Here is a 26,790-nt window from a genome sequence, read left to right as displayed (position 1 = left end):
ATCACAGTTGAGTAGGAATCTTCCTAAAGAGCTCTGCAGAGTTTTGGGTGGGCCAGACAGGAGCCTGTGACCGACAAAGACTGGAAACAATTCTGTGAGGAACAGAATTTCATCTTTGCCCCACAGCCGAAGCATCTTGTTCTACCAGAGGATTCTGGTACACTGAAATAAGTTTCTTGCAACAGCAGCATATTTGTTTCTATTTCTCTTACCACTGACAATGTGCTTTACACTTTTCCTATATGTACAAAAGTGTTTTTGGCAAGAATAAATTCCGTACTTGTATCTTTGGCAAACATTCACTGTAATTTAATCATTAACTTCTCTGCTGCCACTACTGCATAGAAATCTTCTGCACCAAGCCTGGTTTGGGGAGTTTCTAAACCATTTTCAGAGCTGCTTGATGGTCTGTCCAATATGTTGAGGAAACCAGTAAGCCAGGGAACGGCTCATAAACCTTGTCCTGAAGCTTTACAACTTGTATGTTGATTCACTACTGAATGTTACAGACATACAAAGACAGAAACTTTATATACTTTAATATCAGGGCAAGAGGAGTGCTATGTTAATAGCACATTTTCTCAATATCTAGCAAGTTTCTTACAACGAGTTTTTAAAATCCATGTAATATTTGGCAAAAATACTCAAGACTAAGAAATAGTTACTATTGTATGATCTTCTTTTAGGAATAATGGATACTGTGAAGAAGGAAAAAGATAAAGAGAAAAGGACATTTTCTGGGAATTCAAACCTAATGCAGAAATCCTCCTTAACCCACAAAATAATCCCATAAAGCACGGAGGCCACTCCATCCATATTCACAGACATTTTGTTTTATCTCTTGGGGCAGTCACTTTACATCATACCAAAAAGACTGTATAATGAATACAAGTTTCAAGAATCAGATTTTTATGGCACAAAAGGAAGTTTCCCATTAACCTGCTTTCAGAGTTGTTAAATATATAACTGAAGACAAACAAACTAAGGCTACCACAAAATAATATTTTCATGATTATGTTAGTCTTTATTCAGCTTTAACTGACTCCTCCAGTCCAAAGGTGGAGAAGAATCTTTCCATTAATTTGCTTTAGCGATTCATTCAGGATGAAAAGATTCTTTTCCTATGCTTGACACAAATTTAATTTCTCATTTATATTGTTATTCAAAGTTCACATAAGCTTTAATGTTGTACCTTAGGCTGCATGGAATTTAAGATTAAAATAAAACTCTACTCTTAACATAACCCTTTCTATAATGTAAAAATATTCTACACGCTTAACATATCATGAATGTTAACCATTTGCTTTGGGGAAAAACTATTTTAGTTTCTTTTCAGCACGGAATCAACTGCTACCGGTTTGTATGAACGCATCCCTGTTATGTTGGGTGCCACCCAGTGTTCATCTTCCACAACTACAACTTAGCTACGGACCAGACACAAGAGCTAAGCATACAAGACAGTTTTTAACAACTGCAAATTTAAGATGCTGCTTATGTTTTATCGTTACTTCTCCTCTCCCCATCCGCTGTGGCAAATTTGCTTCTTTGAAATTATGAGTGTTCTTAATTATCAAAATCTGTATAAAAATAGCAGCATGCTACGAGATGTGAAAAGCAGATTCATGCATTATGGATTAAAATGCAGATTTCTGCCTTCCTTTTATATTATCAAAATCTTTTAAAGTTAACATCAAGGCAAGGGGTATAAGGACAGACACTGCATAGTACATTTTAATACTAATCTGAACTGGGTATTTAATCAAAATGCATGATAATTACAGGGTAAACAATTTTTATTTCAAAATACAAGTTAACTGGAATTGTAGTGATGAAAGCACAAGAGGGGAAAACCAGAGTCTTTTACAGCCCATGTCTCTGTATCTCACTTATACCCGGAGCTAAAAGCTCTAATTGGTAAAGGGAAAATATTTGTGGCATTTCATTTAACCTTTGTGATAATCCAGCATTATCCATTTCTAAAGAAATATAAATACTTTAAAACAAACATTGAAAATAAATCCTTTTGATGTAACAAACTACACTCTTTACCAAGAATTTTCAGTCTTCTTAAAAGAAAGGTACTTCACCCAAAAAAATAATCAAAATATCAATGTAGAACAATCCTTGGAGGAAGAAAGTTGGAATGTAAACCTCTGTTCCAAATTAGATCTGAAAAATAAAAAGAAAGAAAAATAATTTTATTCACATGTAGTTTTCATCAGGTCCGTCTTTAAGCTATTTTTACATCTAGACAGGAAACTTCCTGAGCTCCATACAATAATGTTTTTCCCTCAGCTTGTATCCCCCCTTTCTTAACATGTGAACAACTACATTCCTCCTATGTCCTCATCACCAATGTTATGATATTACGGTTACATAGGAGAACAGCTGTGCCAATGTTCATACAGGTAGCACAAGCATAAATAAGCCCACAGCTCTCAAGAACAGAAGCCCAAACAGAGTTTAAGGATACCATCCCTAGGTACTGACTATCCAAACAAGTTCAGTGGCAAAATTAACTTTTCTAACCATTCTCCTGACATAAGCAGCTATGGAAAGGTTCCACCAAGTCTCTCATGTCGACTATGACTTTCAAAGCCCTACATGATTCCACGTAGACTGGGATGATCCTCAGAGAGATTACTCTTGTTTTGTTACTTCATGTCTCTTCTTTTCTTACAGTATGACATTAATATTATATAACATACCCAAGAAACCTGAAAATAATCATAGCTGCTCACTTTAATACGTTATCCCACCTTGCGATCCATTAGTTTGCAAATTGCATTCTTGCAATATTCATACAGCAATTTATCACATTAAGATCTTACAATGGCTCCATTATTAAAAGCAAATATTACTACAAAGTGTTTCCAGCTACAGTAAGCTCAACCCCTGACAGGTTCAAAGTGCATTTTTCAAAAGTTTGAAGAAAAATTCATCAAGATGTTGGATGGTTTGAAAGAAGCGATTGAAATGGAGAGCCTCAATGAGGTCAAAATAATGTAAGCATAAGGAGAACTGGTCATATTACCAACTCTGAGAAACGACTAAAAAGATGAAGACTTAAAGCATAAGACAATAACTGGAATGATCTATCCAATTAAGTTAACTCACTAGCTCAGTGAGTTACTAATTATTCCCCTGAGCCAGCTGACCCTGCGCACATTCATCTTAGTGCTGCAAAATACAGCACAGCATCTTTGAAAAGACTTTAGAGCAGATTATGATTTGAATTATAATAAATTTTACTACTATAAGAGTGTACATAGTCAGTTATTGCTTCTCACAGTTAGTTAGCGATAAACACTGACGAGTGAATGTGACAATCTGCAAATTCATGATTACCATTAACTCCAGTACTGCTAAGGTGCAGCTTTTATGATTTTAAGAAACACACAACATGAGACAAAACCAGAGATTTAAGATCTTTTTTTAAAAAATTAAAACAACAACAAAAACCCACAAAAATCTTTCAGTTGTTTCTTACTAAATAGTGAGGTTGTTAAAACTACAGAGAAATCAGGAAGTTGAAAGCCACGTTTTTGATGCAACTCCTATATGAACTATGACCTGCTCCATTAACGTGTCCAATACAATTTGCATTCACATAATCCTTGGCTCATCCTGCTTCAACTGAACTGGCCAAATCTGCCCTATGTGACGTGGGAGCTGACCCACAAGTCTTTGTGCAGGCTGCCTGGGATGTCTTTCTAGCCTTCACTGCAGGAGATGCCAAGAAATCCTAATAGTCTGCTAAACCTTCCCATATCATCTACTTTGCTTTCCATCATGAGCTTGTTGTAATGAGCTTACAGTTCAGAGACCAGTACCTGGGGCTGCATTCAGCTCCTTCAGTATCCAGCTGTGTCCACACATCTAGTTGGTGAGTCCTGTAATGGTAACTCCTCCCCCCCATACATACATGTACACACACACACAACCACTTGGATAGCCACTGCCACCTAAATCTGTGTCTTTGGGGTCAAACAACTTTGACTGTGAGGACCTTAAGGGTAATGAGAAGACTGCTCAAATTTCAATAGTATGAAACTAAGTACACATGCTTTGTGTAGAGATAAATTAGAAGAGGACAACAGAACAGAAAAGAGAACAGAAAGCTGGCGTGCTCATGTCCACACTCCTTTCTGAAGCAGTCCCTGGATCAAACATGTACCAGGCTTGTCTGAGTAAAAGCATTCAAGTGCCTTACTCCAAAAAGGATTCTGGGGGCTGAGGAAGTGAAGGAACAAGTCCCTGAAGCACGTAGATACACCAAGCACCGCAACACTCTTCAAGAACAAAATCCTTGACAATGTAAGCTATTGTGAACACTTGTGTATAGTTTTATTTTCTCCAAAAAAACATCAAAAGACAGCTTACCGTCAAAGATGAGAGTTTCAAACGTATCATACGGAACATGTCTACTACTTACATCATCAATATCTTCATCATCATCTCCAATATCATCAAACTGGATTTCATCATCATCTCCGGGACCAAATGTGTCTGTTTCATTGATTTTAGCTAAAAAAGCATTCAGAAAGTTAGGAGAGCATTCATACCAAGTCAAGATAGGCTACGTATTCTTGTCCGACTTGAACTTCCAGTTTGAACGCTCTTACCATGTTCTGGAAGCTCCCCATATGCTTTCAGACTTCTGGCTTCATCTGCATTATACTTTAGAATAACATCAGCTTTGTTATCCTAAATAAGAATTTATTAGAAGGTATTAGTCATTTATGATGGAAAAAAAAACAACAAACTCCCTAAGAAGTACACTGAACTAGTAACACCTGTATTTCTTATAGAACAGTGGTATCTTCTTCCTCCTTTACCTCTACTTTTAATCCTGAGGTAAAAAAATAAGTGCTCTTTGTAGAATATCTTCATCTGTGCTGGGAGATACTCAATTATTTTCTGCTAGCAGTCACTTGAGAAGCCTGGTCTCATGTCCTTAAAATTAATCTTTCTTCACAGAACACGCATAGGGAGGTGTTTGATGGTCAGTAAGAAAATGTCAACATTTTCTAGTTTTAAGCAATTTAACACATGCAGTGAACAACAACATCTTGGATGTTTTACCATATCTAAGTGGAATTTATCCTTGAACCACAAAATACTGAAACCTCATGAAAAACCACATAGCCAGTGAAAATTTACATGAGGTAAAGTTAAACTTCCAGAAACAGAATAATGTAGTAGAAACTAATTGGTGATTAAGTGGCTGGTCGAGATAAATGCCACCACCAAGGATGCAAAATTCTGATTACCGCAACAAAACGTTTGGTGCTTGGTTCCATCTTCCCTATTTCACAGGACCCAAGCATCAAACCAGCTACACCTGGAAAAAAATAGAAGGTCGGGTGTGATGCTAATAAGGCCAGGGTGACTGCCAACAACATCTGAGGGAGCAATTAAATTTGGAAGAACAAGTTTAACCAGGACTTGTCATCTACTCAAGACAATCTCTCTGTAACGCGAGGAAATTAAAAGTCCTGATTTAGCATAACCAAACACAAATTCAAGCAAAATTAGATGTGGATTTACTCAGGATACCTGCTGTAACTTCACACTACACAAAGCTGGCTGTAAGCTATTTCAGCGACAGATTCCATCGAATGCTTACCTGGTAGTCTCGTAAGCCAACCAATATAATATCAGAAGTATTTATCCAAACCTGAAAGAGTAAGCATATGCTACATTATAGGAATTCAATTTCTTGTTGTATAATGCAAAACTCAAACACAACACACTTAATTTTACTGTATGATATTAAGCATTTCACTACCGTCACCATTTTCACTTTCTACCCAATAACCTGGAAATCCTAACTTTCTATTTTCACTGAAAAATCAAGCTCCTGAATACTAGTACAAATATTATTTAGCAAGCTACAGGGCTATTATGAAGGTAAATCAGACTTCTTTGAAGAGCTTCTAGCCAACAAGGTGGTAATTAAGTCATTACTTCCCAGAGAACAACAGAAATAATGCAATGAGCCACCCCTCTGAGCTGAGCTCCACAACAGTCAAAAAAGTTGGTGAAGGAGCTGATGAAAAATCAGTCACAAACCCAAGAAAACAAATGGAGCTGTTCCTAGTAACTGGCTACAGTAATCCATCAAACCAAAGCCCTCAGAAACCTGCAGAACAGGATATACTGATAGAAGTGCACAAGATGGTCCTATCCCGCAGTAGCTCACTTTTTGCAGATGGAGAATGTCTCTGTTTGGACTTTCTTCTGACAATGAGGAATAGCCTTCTGTGGTGACAAATTAATTCTGCAATAGGCAGCATTTATCTGTGAGCATTCTCCATCACCTTTAACAGTTGGAGCAGCAACACATTGCTGGCAGCCTGCGGGGCTCACAGTGATACCAAAATATGTGCAATGATCAGCCCCTGAGAATTAATGGGTAGAACAATCCAGAATGAACACAGTGACTGCCTATTTTTTATTGGAAACAGAACGTGAGAGGAACACCTGCGTACCACACACCAGCAAAGGACAATGCTGAAACAACCAGAAAGGGCAAGAGATGGCACCCAACCATCCAGAGGTGCTGAAGTTAAGACTTCATAACGTGTCATATGTGTGATAATGCATACACCCTCCTGGAGGTAAGGAGTTTTGCAGATCAGCTTTGCATTAAAATATTTTAGGAACTGACAAAGCAGACAATGAAGGGATGGCATCTGAGGGGCCTGTGGAAGCTGTAAGTTTGCCCCAAGCCCCTGTCAGAACTGCTCTCAGATAAGTCACCCAGTGAGAGGATGATTATAAATAATACTCAGTTCTTCTCTAGTACAAAGAATAAGCTAAGCAAGGTATCAAAACACGATTCAAGTTTCTATAATATGACATGTTGGCATTTCATAAGCAGTCTGATGTCTCCTCTGAGGTACGTGCACCTACTGAGGGTGGCCCTTCAACTCTGGAGCTGCACTCAAAAACCAGACTGCCTATTTTTGTGCCCAGACAGTGCAGATACAAGAAAAAACGGTTTACTATTAAAAACAAAATTTAAGTTGTTAAGTACAAAACAAGAGTTATTATTTCTACTGTAAAGAGCTAATTACTTTTCTTGTTTCCTTACAATTACTTATCATGCATAATGCCACTATTTCAGAATTACCTTTTTTCTTAGTTTCCCTCTGATATGACATAACCTCTTCACGCCGTCAAAACACAATGCCTCCAGTCTTCCATTGCCTAACATCTTGATCACCTGGGCATATTCTGAAAGAGAGGGTAAGAGAGAGTAATAACCTGGAGACACAGTGTAACTTGTATCACGTAACCAAATTCTGCTGTAACCTTTTATCAAACACAAACCTGGACAGGACCTCTCATCAGCCACACCAACAGCTGAAGTTCTTGTATCCTTCCTGACACTGACTTGAAAGTATTATCACAAGCAGCCACTCTTGGTGGCATTCATGCTTTGGTTTCCTCTAAATGCTTCCTAAAGAGCTAATGAGTCATGCTCAAGAGTTTATTACAGCAGCACAGCTCCCATCATGCCAAACCCCCATGTTATCACTGATAGGAGGATGTGCTAAGTGCTGGGTACCCCCACCACTACTCCCAATCCTTTCTGCAGAGACTCTATGGATACAGCTGTTATTCTTGAAAGGAAAGTTCTGATCTCAAAAACTATCCGAAAGGCATCCTTATAAACACAGGCTTCAACTGGAAGCTGTGCAGATTCTCTCCAACACACTATTAAGGTTTGCAACATAATGCAGAAAAGAATGTGGCTTTTGAGAATAATGTTACCCGACCATCCCTGCGTGCCAGGAAAATAAATATTCTCAGTTAAAGTCAGAGTTACATTTCAATACTCTAAAATCTTCCCACAGCACAAGACAGACCATCCAGCAAACCACATCATGCTATTACAAACTGTGCAGATCTCATTACACAGATTTTACTTGGGAGTTGAAAAGGATTTTAAATTTTATAGGTGCATCAAAATCAAGCCCTTTTTGCTTACAACTATCGTGGAATATAAACAAGAGATTAAAGAAACACATGTGCACGGATTTAAATCAGTACTTCTCCAGTGTATCTAATAAACTGTTTTTACCTGGTCCCAGTGCTTAGCTGGTGGCTAGGCATGCGTTCAGGCATACGTGAACCACAGCCAGAGCAGGACATATAGGACAGGGTGAGCCAGAGGGCAGGTGAGATCACTGCCATCAGAAGGCAGAGGCCACCAACCTCCAGCTGAACAATTCTGTTGCTCACTGCACCTGACAACACCCCAGAAAGGGCTGCACCTCTTGCTCCTGCTCTAGTAGCTGCCAGGTGTTCCATCCCCAGCCCAGCAAGTAAGTGAAGCCAACAAGGTTCAGTGAGAGAACAGAGATTATGTTTTAGCCAGGTCAGTGACTTCAGAGATTCCACAAAAGATCCCAAGAACCATACAGCTGGCAGAGATACAGACCATGCATCCAAGGGACAACCAGCAGCTACCAGCAGCAGGGCAAGCTACACACAGTAACCCAGGGGACGCCTATCTTTATTCCCCACTGCCTTTGAGTTCCTCAGACATCCAGATGCTATCTTTGATAGTACCAAATTCAATGTGCAGGATCTGTGATGACAGGACAAGGGGAAATGGTTTCAAGCTCAAAGAGATTAAATCAAAGAAGGTGGATTCAGGTTAGAAGTAAAGAAAAAGTCTTTCTTTTACAGTGATGGTGGTGAGGCACTGACAGAGGCTGCTCAGAGATGTAGTTGATACCCCATCCCTGGAGGCTTTCAAGGCCAGGCTGGATCAGGCTCTGGGCAACCTGATGTAGCTGTGTGTCCCTGTTCATTGCAGAGGACTTGGGACTAGATGGCCTTCAGAGGTCCCATCCAACTCCAAGGATTCTATGAATGTATGTGACTCACAGTACCTGACCGAAGCAACAGCACTCTGACATCACACTCAGAAACTCACCTTGTCCGTCTTCCTTGAACACCAGCTCTCTTTTTTCTGACTCGTTCTCATTCTTACCTCGTCGTCTGTTTTTACCTCCTTTACCTAAAAGTTACAAGAGGAGAAAAGAATACACATTACTACCTGTCAACACAGTAAGAGTTAATCAAGGGGACTTCAGTGCATTTTCTACACGTCAATCTCGAGCACCTATTCAGATTTTAACATTTTTATTTTTAAAGTTGTAAGCAGGTGGCAATACCCCTCAGAAGAGCAGAGCTGTGGCTGTTTCGGAATGGCCTGGGTTGAAAAGGGCCACAATGATCATGTAGTTTCAACCCCCCTGCTGTGTGCAGGGTTGCCAACCACCAGACCAGGCTGCCCAGAGCCCCATCCAGCCTGGCCTTGAACGCCTCCAGGGATGGGGCATCCACAACCTCCTTGGACAACCTGTTCCAGTGTGTCAGCACCCTCTGAGTGAAAAACTTCCTCTTAATATCTAACCTAAACCTCCCCAGTTTCAGTTTAAGATCATTCTCCCTTATCCTATCACTATTCACCCTCACCAACAGCCGTTCCCCCTCTATCGCAGCTCTGAATGCCCGTAACGCCGCACCGCAATCCCACGCTGCATGACGGCGCTATTTAAAAGGCACACACGTGGCGACGGGATCAGGTAGCGTTCGTGGGGATGCGGAGGAGCGGTTCGGTGTTTCCCACCCCCCGTTTAGAAGCCCGCCGCCGACCAGCAGCGGGCCGGGATGCGGCAGCGCTCGCACGGAGGGACCCGGCCCGCCCTGCCCGCCTTCCCCCGCGGCCGCCCCGTCCCACAGGCCTCCCACACGCCGCCGGCCCGCGACCCGCCGCGGTGCGAGGAGCGGGTGCCGGCCGAGCTGCCCGTATCCGCCGTGGGGCCCTCGGCCCCCTCGCAGCCCCGCCCGGCGGAACCGGGCCGCGGCGAGCCGCACGTGAGAGGCGGCGGCGGGCGGCCAGAGAAGCCCAGGCCTCCGCAGCGCGGCCGCTCCCGGGCCCGGCTTCCCGAGGTGGTGGCGGCGGCGGCGGCGGGGAGAGGTCGGGGGGGAGGCCTTACCTTTATTCTTGGGCATGGCGGCGGGCGCTGCGCCGCGCGGGGCTGGGTAGGGGCTGTCGGGCCTTCGGGCGGCTCCCGCGAGGCGAAGGCAGAACCGAGCGGCGGCTGCGCGCGGGCTGAACGGCGCGGCCGGGGCTGCGGCTCACTCGTACTTTCCTCTCCCACGGCGCCCCCCGGCGGGCCGGAGGACCGGAGGGCTCGCCGCCGCCTTGCGGCGCCGCTTCCCCTTCTCTGCGCACGCGCTCCGTGGGGAGGGGCGAGAACGCGCGCTCCTGGCGACCGTCAGCTCCTTACTGTGGCGTAGCGTTGCCTCCGTGGGCGGTATGAAAGGCGGGCGCGGGGCGGGCAGCGGCAGCCAATCGGAGGCTGCGAGAGGCGGCTCTTGGCGGGCGCGGGAAGACTCGTGTCCCCGCCCCGAGCGATGTGTGCGGATGGGAGAGCAGCCAGCGCCCGGCCGCGGGAAAGTCCCGCCTTGATTGCGGGGAGAACAACGCTGCCACAAGCGATAGGCGATAACCCTTTACTGAAAGGGTTGTGAAGCACTGGAATAGGCTCCCCAGTCACCATCTTTGGATGTTTTAAAGCCGTTTGGATGTGGTGCTCAGGGACATGATTTAGCGGAGGCTTTTCAGGGTAGTATGGTTAGGGTGCGGTTCGACTCGATGGTCTTTAAGGTCTTTTCCAACCTCAGCGATTCTGTGATAAACTGTTAACAAAGGCCAAACAGTGAGTACTTATGAGATCATATATATCTCACATAATACATGATCTTGTGTAGTTAGGGTGCTGCAAGCATAGGTCAATGTTAGTGATCAACAAGCAACAGCTTTTATAATAAATAAATTACCCAACAAGGCAATTTCTTAATATGTTTGAAAGTTTATTCGCAGTAGAAATCTTGATTTCTTTTGAAGACTACAAAACCTGCCATTGGACAGGAGTACAAGCAATGATCTCTCTCCAGAACTGCTCATAGTTACATCTGGAACAGTTCTAGTTACACATTAATAACATGATTGGAACACTTCCTAGATCAGACTCTGAATAAAACAATCATTTAAAGTATTCAGTACGTTTTTATTTTTTTTACTAGCATTTCAACTCTATTATGACAGCAGTGCCAAGCATCTAACAGATGCTATCGTAATGGTCTTGCTTAAGGTACAATACCACTGACCTCCAGGAATAGTACCTTAGACTCATGTGCCATGCTGAGAAAACTAGTATAAAGTATGATTGTACAGAACTGTAGAAAAATATTTTATCTGTGATTTTGTCATTTTTTAAAAATGTTTAAAGTAGACTCCCTCCTCCCTCCCCCCCTCCCGGTTGCAAAATAATTACATCCCTCATAAGTACATCTTCCCTTTGATTAGGTCAAGAGTATCAAGATAAAGCTAATTTACATCATTTTCGTAAGTGAAAATTCAGCTATTACCCATTGCTGCTTACAGACCAGCATATCTCGAGTCCTTTCCTTCCAATAATAGAAAAGCACAGCTTTAGTTGGTACGCCACATTTACAAAGCAAAACATACACACACACAAAAACAAACCTGGACACACAGTTCTATTTTCTTATGTCCTTCTCTCTTTAGACAAAAGTTTTAAATAGTCTCTTGAACAAAACTCGCAAGGAGTTTCGCAATGCTATAGTAATGATGAATCAAGGACTTGGCCCTTACTGGATATAGATGGCATTTAATAACTACTGCAACTGCTCTCTCCCCTCTGTTCTCTCATGCTCTCAAGTACAGTAAGTGGTAATCTCAAATGAAAAATGACCTACACATGGGAAATCCACCTGTATCTGCAGTTCTTTTTTCTAATACTCCACAGCTTGGTATACTACAGACAGCTTTGCACCAAGCAGCAGTCCAGCAATGAATGTACACAGTGTCACACACGCTCAAGTTCTAAAAGAAAGGTGCAAGGATTCACAGAAGCATTACGTGGATTTCTTTGTAGCTTCTAATAACTGCAGCTACAAAACAGAGCATCACAGTTGTGAGCACGACTCCAAAACCAGAGGTAAGGTACTTAAAACACGAGTCAAGCCATCTGTGAAGACGGGCCATTTCCACCTTGGTTTAGAAAATAACTTTAAATACAGTAACTCTAGACTTCAACTCACTCAAGCTGTTACACACTGAACTGTTTTACTGGCATTTAAAGGTCCATCTTGTACTGCTATATACAAGATGGTCTAGACTAAATTATCAATTTACATGAGAATGTGGGTATCTAAAATGCAGCAGTCAACATTGCTTGACTGCTTGGCTCGTGACCAGTGAGTCTAAGGGCCACAAAATATTGCTGAAATTAAACTAGTGAAAATTTTGTATTATTTTAACGTAGACGTTGCCAATAGAGAAGCATCTAAATACTTCCTTTCGGCCTGTTCTGCACCAGCTACCTATGCATGTACATTCTGAGAACATGGGAGAAACTCCTTCCTGAGCTGAAATGTCATTATTGACACACTTACAAAGTACTGCCACCCCCTCGTTCCTACAGGACCCATTTTAAATAACTTGTTGGCTACACATGACAATCTTCGGGTTAACAATTGCTTTAAAACAGCTCCAGAAGGTGTAGTTTCTAGGATGTGATATGCCTGACTTACAATCAGTTACAGAACTGAACACACATCATCTGAAAGGCAAGAAGGATTTTACTAAATACCTCTGGAAATGCAGACACTGTCAAGCAAAAGAAAAAAAAAATTTAGAAATCAAGATAGCATTTTTCAGCCTCTGGTCAAAGATGTTTCTTGAGAAGGGCAGATGCATCCATACAGCTGAAGGAAACTGCAGTGCTAGAGCACCAAGTAAGGGAAAAATACTAATTGCCAGGAAAAGCTGTGTGCTTACATTTCTAGAATCTACAATAATTTAACTACCGCTGTTTCTAGAACCGATTCCTTAACAATTACAGGTAATAGACGAATCTGACTGGGTCAGTTTTTCATAGTTAATTATAATGACCCTTTCTTAGCACATACAGATCAGGATGATTCTCCTCTCATTTTATTTTGCCTATCAAAGTGGTCTGAGGAAAAAATAAAAATAAAAATGGAGAAAAGACAACAGAACATTGGAGCCACTGGTTTGGCGACTGTAACAAAAGCAGTTTAAACCTACTTTTTCTGAGCTTATTAGTGGACATCATGTTTTGCTTTATCTTCAACGCTGCCTTTTTTCTATAATGCCAAGATTCATTGAACAAATCCTCTGCAGCTTAAACAAAAGTCACAGAATAGAGCTAAAATATTAACAACGGATTATAAGCATAAACAATATAGAACTGTCCTCTATGAGAAAGTATTTAGCAATGATTCCTGAGTCCAGAAATTAGATGGGGGAAAATAAAAAGGAGGAGGAGGGGGGGAAGGACAGTGAAATACGGAACAAGTTATCTTTTCTCTCCGTTATATCATCTATGTATATATAGTATGGTGAGAGATGCACTGTTTGAATTTTGAATACTATAAACAGCATCCTGATTTTCCTAACGTGACATGCAGCGTCAAAAACATGGAAATGTAGAAAAAACATAGGCAAGGAGAAATACATATTCATAGTATTACATTCAATAGCTGTTTAACAGTCAGGCTTCTTTTAGAGCTGTCCAACAATACTGATTAATCCAGGTGAACTGTTTAATCAGACTTAATTGTTAAAATGATTAATAATATCTAAGTAAAACAAGGCATGTATACATTAAAGAAAACAGCAAAGTGCTGCTCATGAACTGTTTACAAAAACATACAAAATGTTGGATGGCACAAAGTATATAGTGCTAATATAAACAGATAGTTTAAGCTAAGTGCTTAACACAAACTGTCCATCTCTACCTGTAACAAAGAATGTTTCAGGGGACAAAAATATTCCTTATAAAAATAATGCTATGTGGTGCAGAGTGCTTTATTCAGTGTATTTTTGACAGAGGCGGTATTCGTAATTCTTCTGGTTTACTCAATTGTGGACATGATTGTTTTCATTGTGTTTCCACTTTTCACTCCATTTGAAGCTCCAGTAAGATCAGTAACTTGCCATCAACAGTTTAAAGCGAGAATAGATGAAAGCAGTAGCAGCAGCAGGAGCAGCAGCATTATAGGTACCAGCTGGGACAGAGTGTGCTTGCAGGTATCTGTGAGATATGTGCTACCTGTCGCCATGATTTGTGCTATCATCTTATACCAAGGTACCAAATATCTGGTTGAGGTCACTTCACAGGGCTGTTGAGGTAATCTTCTTTATACCTCTCCTCTGAGCAAGAGTAGAACGGCCAACTGGCTCCAAAACTGGTGACTGATTACGATTCAAAGCAGAGTAAGTTGCTGCCATTGCACCCTGTTGTGAGAATGTCAGAGAGGAAAAAGCAAGAAGAGTTCATTATGTATATCGCTCACATCAGAGTTGGCACAACATTAAGTGTCAGAGACTGCCGACAAGTCTTAAATTCTAGTCTTATTTTCACCTACAAAACAGAAACACACTGCTGCATTACTCAAATAGCAGCAGTGTTATGTGTGAGTTCCGTAGTGTAGTAGATAATTTTCAGATCAATCTGAAGCTATCGTATCCCAACTGAAAAAAAACTAAAACAAACCAAGACCCAATGCATAAGTAGTACAGGAAAATTAAATTTTCTCTATTCTTTGAGATAGTCAGGGAATTAAATCCCATCAGTGGGTTGTCCCTGCTTGCAATTTGCATAATCATTTAAATTTTCAACATGATATTTAAAAGTCACCCCCGTTACTCAGCACACTATTTTACTGGCTTTTAAAAACCTCAAAGTTGTGAGCCAAGGGATCAGAACTTGCTGTGCTTTCCACTCGTGATTTTGGATACCAGAAATTCCTAATAACTTACACAGAGGGAATGTTAATTATATTTTTCAGATTCCTTTTATGTTGCTTTTTTTTTTTTTTAAATGTATTTCATTATAACTTTAGTCCTACAGAGGAGTAGAATTAAACTTTTGGTTATCCACAGCTCCTTCAAAGTGAGAAACTATAGCATGGTCACAACCAAGTCGTGTTTTAGACCATGGAGTATGGAACAGATACCACATTAACACTGCCATTTCAACTCACCTTCTTTATCTTATACTGTGGTTGTGAATTAATTTATCTCCCATTAGTCAATGATACGCTTCTCTGAAACTTTAAAATTAAACTATTTTTTTTATAGTTCCCTATAGTCTCTAATAACATTTTCACTACCAGAAAAACGATTTCTATTCTTGTTTCTTAAGGAAGATAAGTTGACTAGTTCAAGTGTAATAACTTTAAGAAAATGTAAGTCTCTGTCAAACATTAGATTTATAATAGTAACTCATTTGCTGTGAATGTTATAAGATCACTTTGTGTCTGAAAGAAATTTGTAGTCATAATTTTAAAAATTATTTAGAGAAAAAAGTGCTAAAGTAATTAAAAATCTTTTTGTTTACTCTGATTTTGGCCAGTTAGACAAACAAATATCTACTTGCCTTCACTAGATGGGGAGCATCCTGCCTGTTCAGCTGGTATTGAGGCAACTGGTCACAGTGAACTATCCAGGGATGGCTAAGAACTTGGGCTGCAGTCAGTCTTTGATGTGGGTCAACATGAAGCATTTTTGAAACAAGGTCCTGTCAATAACATACAAGGAGACAATCTAAGTTGCAGTAGAACTTCAGCTTTAAAGATGATAACAGTTCCAAATCGAAAAATTTTAGTAGCATAAACGTTTGTTCATAACATCATTTTGAAGCACATGAAAAGCTGCCTGACAACGCTAACACTATGTCATTTATGTAATTTAATTAGGCAACACAAGTGAAAAAGAAATAACAGAAAATAGAGATGACCCTTCCCGCTGCGTATCTCACCAGCATCCAATAGTCTTCTAACTGTGCAAGCTGAAGGTTGAATGTTAGCACTAAAGAGAATAAACAGCTCAAGTCCTAATAAGACAGTACGAGATGAACTGTCTTGGGTAACCTTGAAGAACTAGCCCAAACACAAATATAACAATATATTTTTCCTAGCCTAAACCAGTGGGACATACAGTAATTATTACAATATTATCAGTCTCTCAATTTAGGATTTCTGAAAGATTTTTGAATGTCATTTTTTGACATGAAATTTAATTACAGCCTTTCTTGACACAGATGATTGCACATGTATGAAAATACACCATCTTTCTAAGGATGCTTGTTAACAGCTATAGTATAAGGCAATCTAATTTTCATCCTACATGCAAGCGACTGTTAAACAGAAAAGGATCATAAAAAATTCTAAAAAATCAGCTCAGTAGTTAAAAATAACAATGGATAATATTTATGATATATGATATGATTTATACTTCAATGAAATACATTGCTGATGATGTATGTTTCTCATCTCTCACAGAACAAAGCAAATATACTTGCCTTAGCTGTATCTGAAACAGTGTTCCAATAACCACCGCTCAGAGAGAATTTTCCACTACCTATCCGGGCCAAGATCTCCTCTGGAGTATCATCAGGACCATTTGCAAAAGGAGTGTAGCTATTTAATCAAACAATTTTTAAAGACAAAAAAAAAAAAAAAAAAAAAAAAAGATTAGAAAAAAACAGCATGAAATAACCTATTAAGCAAGTGCAACAGCAGCTATCTTTTAAACTCGTGGAACCATTGCTGAATTAGTTATTTATCACCTTTTATACAAATAATTTCTTTTGCATACATTAATGTATTTCTACTGTATTTATTATTCCCTAAGTACATCACTTCAAACTATCCAGTAGCTGATTTTTCCTCACAACTATGCTTTAAAAGCACTGCAATTGCACTTGCAACATATTTCCTTCAAAATATATGCTGTTTAATCAGCTAATTCTAACATGGAAAAATAAACAAAACAATTTTTACACTTAAATCACAATAAAGCAGAATTTAAACACCTGAAACAGACATCAGTTCCTGCAAATTTGGATTCTACTGAAAGTAAAGTTGTAATTGAGATTAATCAGTGCCCTTCTAGAAACACAGTCACAGTGGGCTCACATACACTGTTCTTCTTGTTTGCTATTATAAAGCAAAGGAAGCGAACAAACAAAAAACCCTTACCCAGTAAGCATAGTATAAAGCAGAACACCAAGACTCCAAATGTCACACGCAGCATCATAACCTTGCCTCTTTAAAACCTGAGGGAGACAAATATTTTTCTGCAAAAAAAGTACTTAGAAATGCTTTGGTTATGTTATAAAAACACCAAGATCTCAGATCCTTAAATGCTTTTGAACTTATTTCACTTGCTGTAGAAGAATGAAACAAACACCTAACTAGGTGTGTTCCCATCAAAAGAAATCAAGGCATATAAGCTACCCTGCTATTTACCTCTGGTGCAACAAAATTTGCTGTATAACACGGAGTCATCAGAAGGCCATTTTCTGCTCGTAATTGTTTTGCAAAGCCAAAATCACAAATTCGAATTGATTCTGGATTACCAGATTCATCAACATAAAGAATATTGCTGGGTTTCAGATCTCTATGGACAACCTAGGGAAAAAAAAACACCACAAAACAAACCATGATATACAGTAAGCTTAAAACAGGAATAGGTTTTCTATTTTAATTATCTATTCTAGTTAATACCTGCCATCAGTAATCATTGTCTAATTTCCAGCTTCTTCTATCAGCTATAGCATTCTGACTAGGGTATCTGGAGTAGTGAATATCTCATACGGAAACTTCGCCTCCCCTTCATTATACCCCTCACCAAAAGGAAGAATTCAGCAAAAACAAGCTTAGTGCAAAAATTTAGTTATGCAGACAATTCAAGCTGTCTTGTTTTAATGGTTGCATGCATTTCTTATTTTAACACGCATGCTGTACTTACAAAGCTCTTTAGAGCAGAACCTGAGAACTGGGGCTTCAGAAAAGAAGGTTCTGAGGAGACCTTATAGCGGCCTTCCAGTACCTGAAAGGGACCTACAAGAAAGCTGGGGAGGGACTTTTTATAAGGGCATGTAGCAACAGGACAAGGGGAAATGGTTTTAAACTGGAAGAGGATAGATTTAAACTAGTTATTAGGAAGAAATTCTATATTGTGAGGGTGGTGATCCTCTGGAACAGGTTGCCCAAGGAGGTTGTGGATGCCCCATCCCTGGAGGCATTCAAGGTCAGACTGGATGTGGCTCTGGGCAGCCTGGTCTGCTGGTTGGCGACCCTGCACACAGCAGGGGGGTTGAAACTCGATGATCTTAAGAGTTCCTTCCTACCCAAAGCATTCCATGATTCTATGATTCTCTGGCTAGTAATAACTTTTGAAATAATGAATATCTGTAGCTACTGGAGCACCACTCTATCACACAGCTACACATCAGTTACTGTTGGAGTAACATTCTATAATTCGGATTATCTAAATTGAATAATCTCAGTGCAAACACCTAAGGCCTGACTGAGGAGGAATTTTAATACAGAATATTATAATTTCCAAATGAGCTAACATTTCATAAAGGTTAATACCAGCTCCCCAGTGCCTGCTTTTTATGTATTTGAGACGTAAGACACTTCAGAAAAATAGTAAAATCTGCTGAAGTTCTGGAAGAATTAATCTGATCTTATATGAAGCTATGCTATAATATGCCTAAATAAAACTTGTAAAGTGCAAGGACAGTCACTGAAATCAGATGGCATGTTATATCTGCTCTGTTTTCTGCAAAAGACAAATTAGCTTAAGGATTCAAGAAACACAGCTCCCTGTATAGAAAGGAGTACATATGGCTCTAAAACATATAATGGATTTAAACTTCTACTGAGAATTTAAGTAAATACATGAGGAAGGCCTTAATATTTCTGATTGTCTTATTTTATGTATTTAATTTATATTAAACACAGCTCTCCATCGTTAAAGATAAACAGAACGCTCACTTAACACTCAGAAAAGATCATGGTGAAATATTTTAATGATGTAATCACGCTAGAATGAGAAAAAAACAAAATTCCTAAAAGTAAGCTATACAGATTACAAACTATATGCTAGCAATGTTTCAGGAAACACAAGATGAAGTAGTAAAAGACTGCAGAGGGTCTGCAGATCATACAGCCACTTAGAGCGAGTCTACGTAGTAGAGACTTTTCTAAGCATGTAAACTTTGAAATTCTTAGACTTAACAAAATATTTAAAACAGAAATAAGCATCTTCGAAGCCAAAAGGTAAAATCTTTAAGGAATTAGAGTTGTAGAACACCAAGGGGAACATGGCTTGAGATGTCAATGTATGAAAGAACTGACTCCTGACAGCCTCATTTTCTGGAGATTAGAAATATTTTTACTCTACATAATGAACAAATCTTACTAATCCAAGAGAGGCAGAAGAAAAGTTACTCTAGTTTTATTCTAGTTGTTCTTATTTGTTTTTTTTGGAAATAAATCGTAAGAGGAAGAAGTGGGCAATAAAGGCAGCACAGAACTGTGGATTTCACAGGCCATTTTTTTTGTTTTGTAATAAAGGGAAGCAATTCAATGCAAGAAAGAGGAAGAGTCTAGTTCAAATCCAAATCCCACAAATAAAGCAACACAGATGTTAAAGAATAAAGTACCTTCTTGTGCAATTCTGCTTTCCCAAAAGTGAATTTTAAAAATATGTCACATTGCATAGATTAACATTTCAACCAGAAATTACATTTTATATTCCAGCAAGAGACAACAGCAAAACAATATTAAGGACACTCCAGCGTTCCAGCTATTTCCTAGCATCATGTTTTGATTATCAGTGTCACTCGTTACCAGCATGCAGAACTATTTTGCTCCAAGACATGATACTTCCTGCTTGTGGCTTTTATTGAGTCTGCTGTGCCAGCCCTTAGCTGCTCTACACAAGCCATAATACTTCTACAATGGTTTGAGTGAGTTGGAACTATTATTTAACCTGAAGAGGAAGATTTCTTTATGTGCTTAGTTAAGTTTTCAGCTCAAATGTATCCTTTGCATGCCCATGAGGAGATCCCTCTAGGAAGTGTTGCAGAGACCACACACAGATTCAGAATCTGTTCAGATTACTAATACCATATTTAAATAAGCTATTCTAGCATCCAAAGAAACAACAATAGCTGAGAATTAGGCTACCAAGAAGCTCACTACTTGCACCCTGGCCAACTTTTACGTTGAAGTGTCCTTAAAATAAGGAAATGCAAAAATTTCCAGAAGTTTGAAAGGACATACGATATAATGCAAGTTAATTATGTCAGTATTTCCAACTATCCATAGTAAACAAATGATCAAAATCCCCTAAAATACCCTACTTGACAAGAAGACAGTAGGTCTTTTCTGTCCACACGTGGTTAGAAGGAACCCCACAGAAAGCATTAAGGTTTACTTGTACTTTGCAATGGATGCTGTTGGCCAAAGATTCTTAGTGCATGTCGGCTCAAAGACCTACTCACAAACAAGTGCTTGAATGAAGTGATGGCTTGCACAGTAAGATGGACAAGGTAACTTGGATCATAAACTTTCTGAAATAAGAGTTCCCAGAAAAGTGTGCTGAACTATTGTGTGTTCCTTAGAACAATTTGAGTACTATCCATTCTGAAACGTCTTTTCTCAGATAATAGCATAGTGTTATGAACTCACCTTTTTCCTTGTAACCATGCTTTCTGCCTTTTCTCTTCTACCCTCCACCTTCTTGTTTACTTCAAAATGTGACATACCTTGTCATCCTTACCATGCAATTGCCACACTTGCCTTCTCAATCTCTGAACTACTTTCTCTACTTCCAAATTAATTTCATTTACTACCGGAGGAGTTACAAGTCAAACTTCAGAAACAAGAAGTGAAAGAAGTGACAAGAGTAACAGGTGAAAACTGATAGATGTTAAGATTCTACCATGGCATGGGGTTGGGACTACACTACTAGGTCTAGACAACACCACTGCTCTTAGCACCACGTGGAATCATAGAATTCTTAGAGTTGGAAAGAACATGTGAGGGACATTTGGTCCAACTCCCCTGCAATGAACAGGAACACAATAGCTCCATCACATCTTGGCTTACTTCTTATATCCTATTCATCATTATCTGAATACTCCACAGAACTGCTCAAACCGTGCATGAAGGACAAGAGAAACAGCTGCACCCTTGCTGCTACCTGGGCATGTACTCAACTGATGAGGACTGTTATGATTTCACAAAAAAAATCCTGCTGCAATGGAACTGTATCAGAAATTAATTAATTACTGCATACGAGAACATATAAAGATATAGGCATATACTTCTGAAAGAGAAGAACATTAAAAGGATTTTCTATGAGATGAAAACTTACCCCTTGTGCATGAAGGTATTCAACCGTTTTTGTTATTGTGAACAGAACGGCACTAGCTTCTCTCTCTGAGAAAAATTTTTGCCTAAGAATCTTATCCAGCAGTTCTCCTCCTTTCATAAGTTCTGTTACTACATATACATATTTTCCATCGTCATACACCTGCAAAAAGTGCATAAAGATGTAAACTTTCAAAATATTTATTCTTATCTATCTTCGCATGAAACACAGAACAGGAACATCCACTTTTTCCATTAGATAAGTTATTTCAATTACTTTTCTCACATTTCTCACACCACTCACTAACCAAAAAACAACATTGGTCATCTTCAGAAAAACAAGTGAAAAAAAAGTACTACAGTAATGAAATAACAGAAAAAACAGTCACGTGTGTATTTCAAGATAAGTATGAATAATAATGTATTTTTCCCTCAAATAGTTTTGCTGAAAAAAAGACAACCCTAAACAAGACACAGGAGAAACTGGAAAAAAAAGAATCTAGTTCAAGTAAGCAACCCTAGAGCTAATTCTAGAAGCATTTATTGCACTAAACTGCAATGAAAATGTCAAGATCACCCCAAGTAAACCAGCTAGATAAAATAAAAGAACAGAGTACACAGATTACTTGAAGCCAGTCTTGAAGTTCATGTACAGAAGCCTGTTATATAAAAGGCTTCAACTTGCACATTGCCCTGCACATAAAGCTTATACCTAACTATAAATAATATACACATTTAATCTATGCTTTTAATTATGGAAAAATACTTAATTTTTGCCTGGCTCTCATCTTCTTTGGTAAGAATTGAGAAATAATTTACAGCATCACCAGGGGGCACTACAGACTGAACTATACCAAAACACATTTTAAGCTATGGTTAAGCATTTAATTCCACTTTGCTTTTGAATTAACTCAGAAATTGGTTTCTGCTGTAATGAAACATTTTAGACTCTGTTCTGTATCATTACTTCAACCTATTTTTCTTGCTGACGTTAGTACTGTTCTCTTCTGTAATATGTGCAAAGTGAAAACTAGCTATGTTTAAATAGAAACAATTATCCATGTTATAGCAAAATACACTTAGGAATAGGCAACAGCTAAATTAAGAAAGTTTCTACTCCAATTTCTTTGTTAAAGTATCTGGTAAATACATGCTAGTTAATACTTGGAATAACTACAATTTGCTTTCAGTTTGAAAATTGTATTTTTCTTGGCTTAGAAGGTTTTGTTCTCTTTAGTAAAAATTTTCCTCATCAATTTAAACAAGAAGAGCATTAGATAATTCTGCAGCCTTTTACAAGCTTATAGCCTTAAAAAGATGACATGACTGGTTTTTAAAGTTCTCATTTAAAAGTAATTTCCCCCCTGTTAAATATGACTGATTATCTGAACACGTTTACATGACAAATTTAAATATCCCAAAGGATTAAAAAGTAGGATGATAGAGTTCTAAATACTAAAACAGTCTTCTTTCACTTGGTACTATGAAGCACACATCACAGATCTCAGCACTGCAGAGGGATATATGAGCAAATTTGCCTTTGGCTGCTACAACTGTTAGCCTCTTACGGTTTTATCTGCCTAAAAAATAAAAAATAAAAAAAATAAAAAGCCCACCTCAACCTCTCTCCTTGCCCTGATCTCTCTAACACGTTTAATCCCAGGAAGCTGTTTGAACTGAATAAAAGCTTCTGTGAAGTTTCCTTCACAGACAGACGTACAGCCTTATGTTAAGATCATAAACATGATGTCAGTTTTCAAAATTAATTCTTGGAACACCCTAAAGATGAGTCAGTATGTCTCACCTACCAAGCAAATTGGAAAAAAAAAAACATAGTAAAAACAACATGATATAGGCACCTGAATAAAGGTATTATATCATGGAGAGAGAACAGTTTCATAAAGTGAAATAAAGTTTCACAAACAGAAAAAAAAAACCTCCAATTTTTAATGTCAGAAACAAGCACTTGGACAGGAAGACTGGATAAACTGTTTTCAGGTTTCCAAAAAAGCTTCTGAAGAATCTTTTCTGCCAATGCTTTAAATAACTCAAAATGGGTCAAAAGTTCTGTTACATAATAGTAACTAAAAAGCAAAATAGGATAAAATACATATAGTGGCCTGGCACAGAAGTTCCTAGGTAATGGACCACAGGAAGCTCTGTGCTTTCTCAGTTCTGCCATTGTTTCCTAATCATCCACTACTGGCACTGTCAAAGGCAAGGTATCAGGTAAGAAGGACATTGACATAGCAAAGCAAAGCTCCTTCTGTTTACATGCTGTGTACCTGAAAAAGACCACTAATAACAAACAGAAGGAAAGCCCTAAAGAAGCCTATATTGCAAAAAAAAAAAAAAAAAATTGGTGTTCTGAGCATCCACTGTTTTAATGCAAATACTTTCATAATTAAATTACATAAAGGCCAAACAAAAGTGACAATGTCCAGCTTCATCTAAATTCAAGTATTTCTGCATTTATTCTTGGAAGACAAGAAAAGAAAAACATTTATAGCAGAATAATCCTTTCCAAGACACACACTTAAATGCTGAAGTATCTTATTTCAGAATTTCTAAATAGAAAAATTTAAATTTTGGTATGGAACAGACTGCAAAATTGAGTCAAATCAAAATTAAGTTTTATTTGTGTAATAACATACTATGTTCTCAATGAGTTTGAGGTCTCACGGCTAAAGACTTCTATGCTTTCCTCTAATGCATACCACTGTAGTTTGGGACATAAAAACAATTTACACCATACATTTAATATTAAGAGAACATAAAATTTCTGCAGCAATGGACATCATACAAATTCCTAATGCATATGAATCCTATGCCTCTTTCTTTGCACTAGACATACTTCCACAGACTTTGCTTAAGGAGTTGCCCTGAAGTAGAAATAATAAAAAAAAATACAGCCAGTTCTCTCTTCCTCTGTGGCGTAAGGCTTTTTTTGTAGTCACTTCTTGCACTTCGTATATAGTAGCTAGTTTGAATGAAAGATGGCTCCTACTGGAAGACAACTGACCACGATGAAGAATTAATCACAGAGTAGAAAGATTTGGTGTGACAGGCAACTTTTCAAGGCTGCCTGGGATTCTCTCCTCTCAATAAAATAAATAATCATTCATCAGATAAGCACTCAGAGTAACCCTTGTATTTGTCTTCCTGTCAGTAACATAATCTCTCATAAATGAATACGTGAACATAGCACACAGCACTAAAAGCAGTAGGAATGCTGATGCAGGTTCCATGTTAACACACAAAACAGAGCAAACAGAATGTGGGGCTGTAACTGTGATATCCAACCTGCAATAAGGTATGGTGGAAATATGGTGGAATAGCTTGTGTGTGACTTCTTTTGTTCTCCCAAGAAAGTGCCAAAACCACAGTATCAAAAAAGTGAAGAAAAACTATTGTAGATAAACTTTAGGCTGAATTCTCCAGTATCCATCTCCATAATATTTATAAGATACTGTTTTAAAGACTTCAAAATACCTGTGAACCTACTTTCAGTTAAGCTTAGGTTTCTGGAAAAGGTTAGCTCAGTTTTGACCAGAATACTTTCTTGCAGACTAAACATTTCATTAACTATATACTTTTTAAATTTTTCATACTTCAATGCATAATTAAAGAGAAATCCAATTTTCTTTTTCTCTTAGATCATCAGCATCTAGTGCTCATTATGAAAGATCTCTACCTCTCAACTTCCGTTATTTGTGTTTTGTAGTTGAAGTGTTTCCATAGTCACAAATATAATACAGGAAAAAATAGCTTGATACACACCTCTAATCAAAGACTAGGCATAGACATGTGGTAAACAAAAGTGGTAACCACAGATATTAGGAGACTTTACCCTATACTAGATACTTATTACTGTCCATAAAACAAATTAGAGTATTATGCTGTCTCAAACATCAAGTCCTCTGTATTAGGATTTTTCAAGGACAAACTACTTGATGGCTTGAGATTATACTCTACAAAAATACAAGCTTCTCTAAAAGAGGACAGTTAGCAATTTCAGTACAAATTGAATAAGTTGTGTTATAACAATTTGATTCTGAAACCAAATTAAATCTTAAACTTGAGTTACTGAAAATGAATAACAAGCCTAAAATATGTAGTTTGCCATCTCTCAAGTTAAAAAGCTGCATGCTATTACAATGCACTAAAGGATGACTTCAAAACATCACTTACATCTTTTAGGGTAATAATATTCGGGTGCTGCCCATAGCGCAACAGGATTTCAATCTCTTCTGTTGGATCTCTTTTGCTCTTGTCAATGATCTGTTAAGAACAAAAATATACACAAGGAAAAATCTTTTTGTGAATATAATATCATGCAACACTTCGTTGTGCTTACTAGCAGAAACACATAAGCAATATTTATCACTGTTGGCAAAGGGTATGGAACATAAAAACCAAAGTTAAACTGTAACTGCAAGACACAACAAGGAACGCTGATCCCTCAGACAGTGATAAACTACACAAGGCAGTTTGGTGGATGAGACTCCAGTCACCCATCATTTAATAAAATAGGAAGTTCCTAACTTAACATGAGATGCCAGTTTTGCCAGACGCTAAGGAACTGATTTTCCAAAAGCTGATCTCAAACAAGTATTTATGCATCAAAAGAGAGGAGAGTTAAGAAGAAAAAAAAAATAATAATTCCAAAGTTAATTCAGACAAGCATTCTACCATGGAAGTTCTTAATGAATCTCTGAAGAATTGCTATCAGGCTCTGATGTTTTCCATATGCAAACAAAACATTATTTGGCTCTATTTACAAAGTATTCTTCATCAAATACTCATAGTAGTCCTTCTCCCTTTTTCTCCTTCTGAACTGTAGAATTTCCTCTCATGTCTTCTTTATCTCACCCCTCCTTTCTCTAGGCATCATAAAGCTCTTCTGCTACCAGCATCACCCTAGCAGACCGGATGCTGTTTTTTTTTTTTTTTCTTTCTTTCATTCCATGATTCTTTGAGGGATAGAGCCACAAGAGAAGCAGCAGAAAAGCAAAGCAATCTACACAATAACTATTACAGCTTAGAAAATTAATGCCAGTGCTTTTCCTCCAGTTTCAAGAACTTACTCTACATTGCAAGAACAGAAGTAATATCTGTTCTTGGCTAGAACCAGGATAATTACAAGTATGTAACTACCAAATTGAGTTTGGAGACTTTCCAGCAGGAAAATTAAGCGCAAAGATACAGTAAAACATTCTGAATTCATCTCTGCATTTTATATGCAAGTAGTGAATTGTTCAACAATTCAAGAAAATAATTACTTCATAGCAAGGAATTAGCATCCCCCCTTTTCCCCCCCCACTTTAAAAGTCTGCTAATCTACACCTCTGTTTAGTAACTATTCAGTTCTACAGTGTTATGTAGAAAGACAATAAAAACAGACTTATTGCTCTTGTGTGAATTCTGTTGATTTCAGCAATTAAGAAGCTAATGTCTTCGAAGAACTACTACAAA

General features: G+C 38.5%; 2 protein-coding genes across 4 annotated transcripts in view; both read right to left on the bottom strand.

The window, feature by feature from the left end:
• Positions 1-817: 817 nt before the first annotated feature.
• EIF1AX (eukaryotic translation initiation factor 1A X-linked) lies at positions 818-10,247 on the bottom strand. The gene is made up of 7 exons (XM_085211027.1): positions 10,023-10,247; positions 8,954-9,037; positions 7,139-7,242; positions 5,630-5,680; positions 4,626-4,707; positions 4,436-4,527; positions 818-2,169 (listed from the first exon to the last, which is right to left on the bottom strand). Exons 1-7 carry the CDS (start codon positions 10,036-10,038, stop codon positions 2,164-2,166), a joined length of 435 nt encoding a protein of 144 aa, XP_085067153.1. The 5' UTR covers positions 10,039-10,247; the 3' UTR covers positions 818-2,163.
• A 634-nt stretch (positions 10,248-10,881) lies between these two features.
• RPS6KA3 (ribosomal protein S6 kinase A3) overlaps positions 10,882-26,790 on the bottom strand; it is a 71,291-nt gene continuing 55,382 nt past the window's right edge. For all 3 annotated transcript variants that reach the window (XM_085211015.1, XM_085211011.1, XM_010726167.3), the window contains 7 exons: positions 25,507-25,596; positions 21,320-21,478; positions 17,395-17,556; positions 17,125-17,201; positions 16,446-16,563; positions 15,522-15,662; positions 10,882-14,377 (listed from right to left, as the gene is read on the bottom strand). In XM_085211015.1, the coding sequence (XP_085067141.1) occupies positions 14,255-14,377; positions 15,522-15,662; positions 16,446-16,563; positions 17,125-17,201; positions 17,395-17,556; positions 21,320-21,478; positions 25,507-25,596 (870 nt within the window). In that variant the 3' untranslated portion in view covers positions 10,882-14,254. The remainder of the gene's footprint in view (positions 14,378-15,521; positions 15,663-16,445; positions 16,564-17,124; positions 17,202-17,394; positions 17,557-21,319; positions 21,479-25,506; positions 25,597-26,790) is intronic.

Source organism: Meleagris gallopavo, chromosome 1 (genome assembly GCF_905368555.1).
Source record: "Meleagris gallopavo chromosome 1, MGAL_WU_HG_1.1, whole genome shotgun sequence".
In the NCBI taxonomy this organism is placed as follows: Eukaryota; Metazoa; Chordata; class Aves; order Galliformes; family Phasianidae; genus Meleagris; species Meleagris gallopavo.
This window is presented reverse-complemented; position numbering and strand designations above follow the sequence as displayed.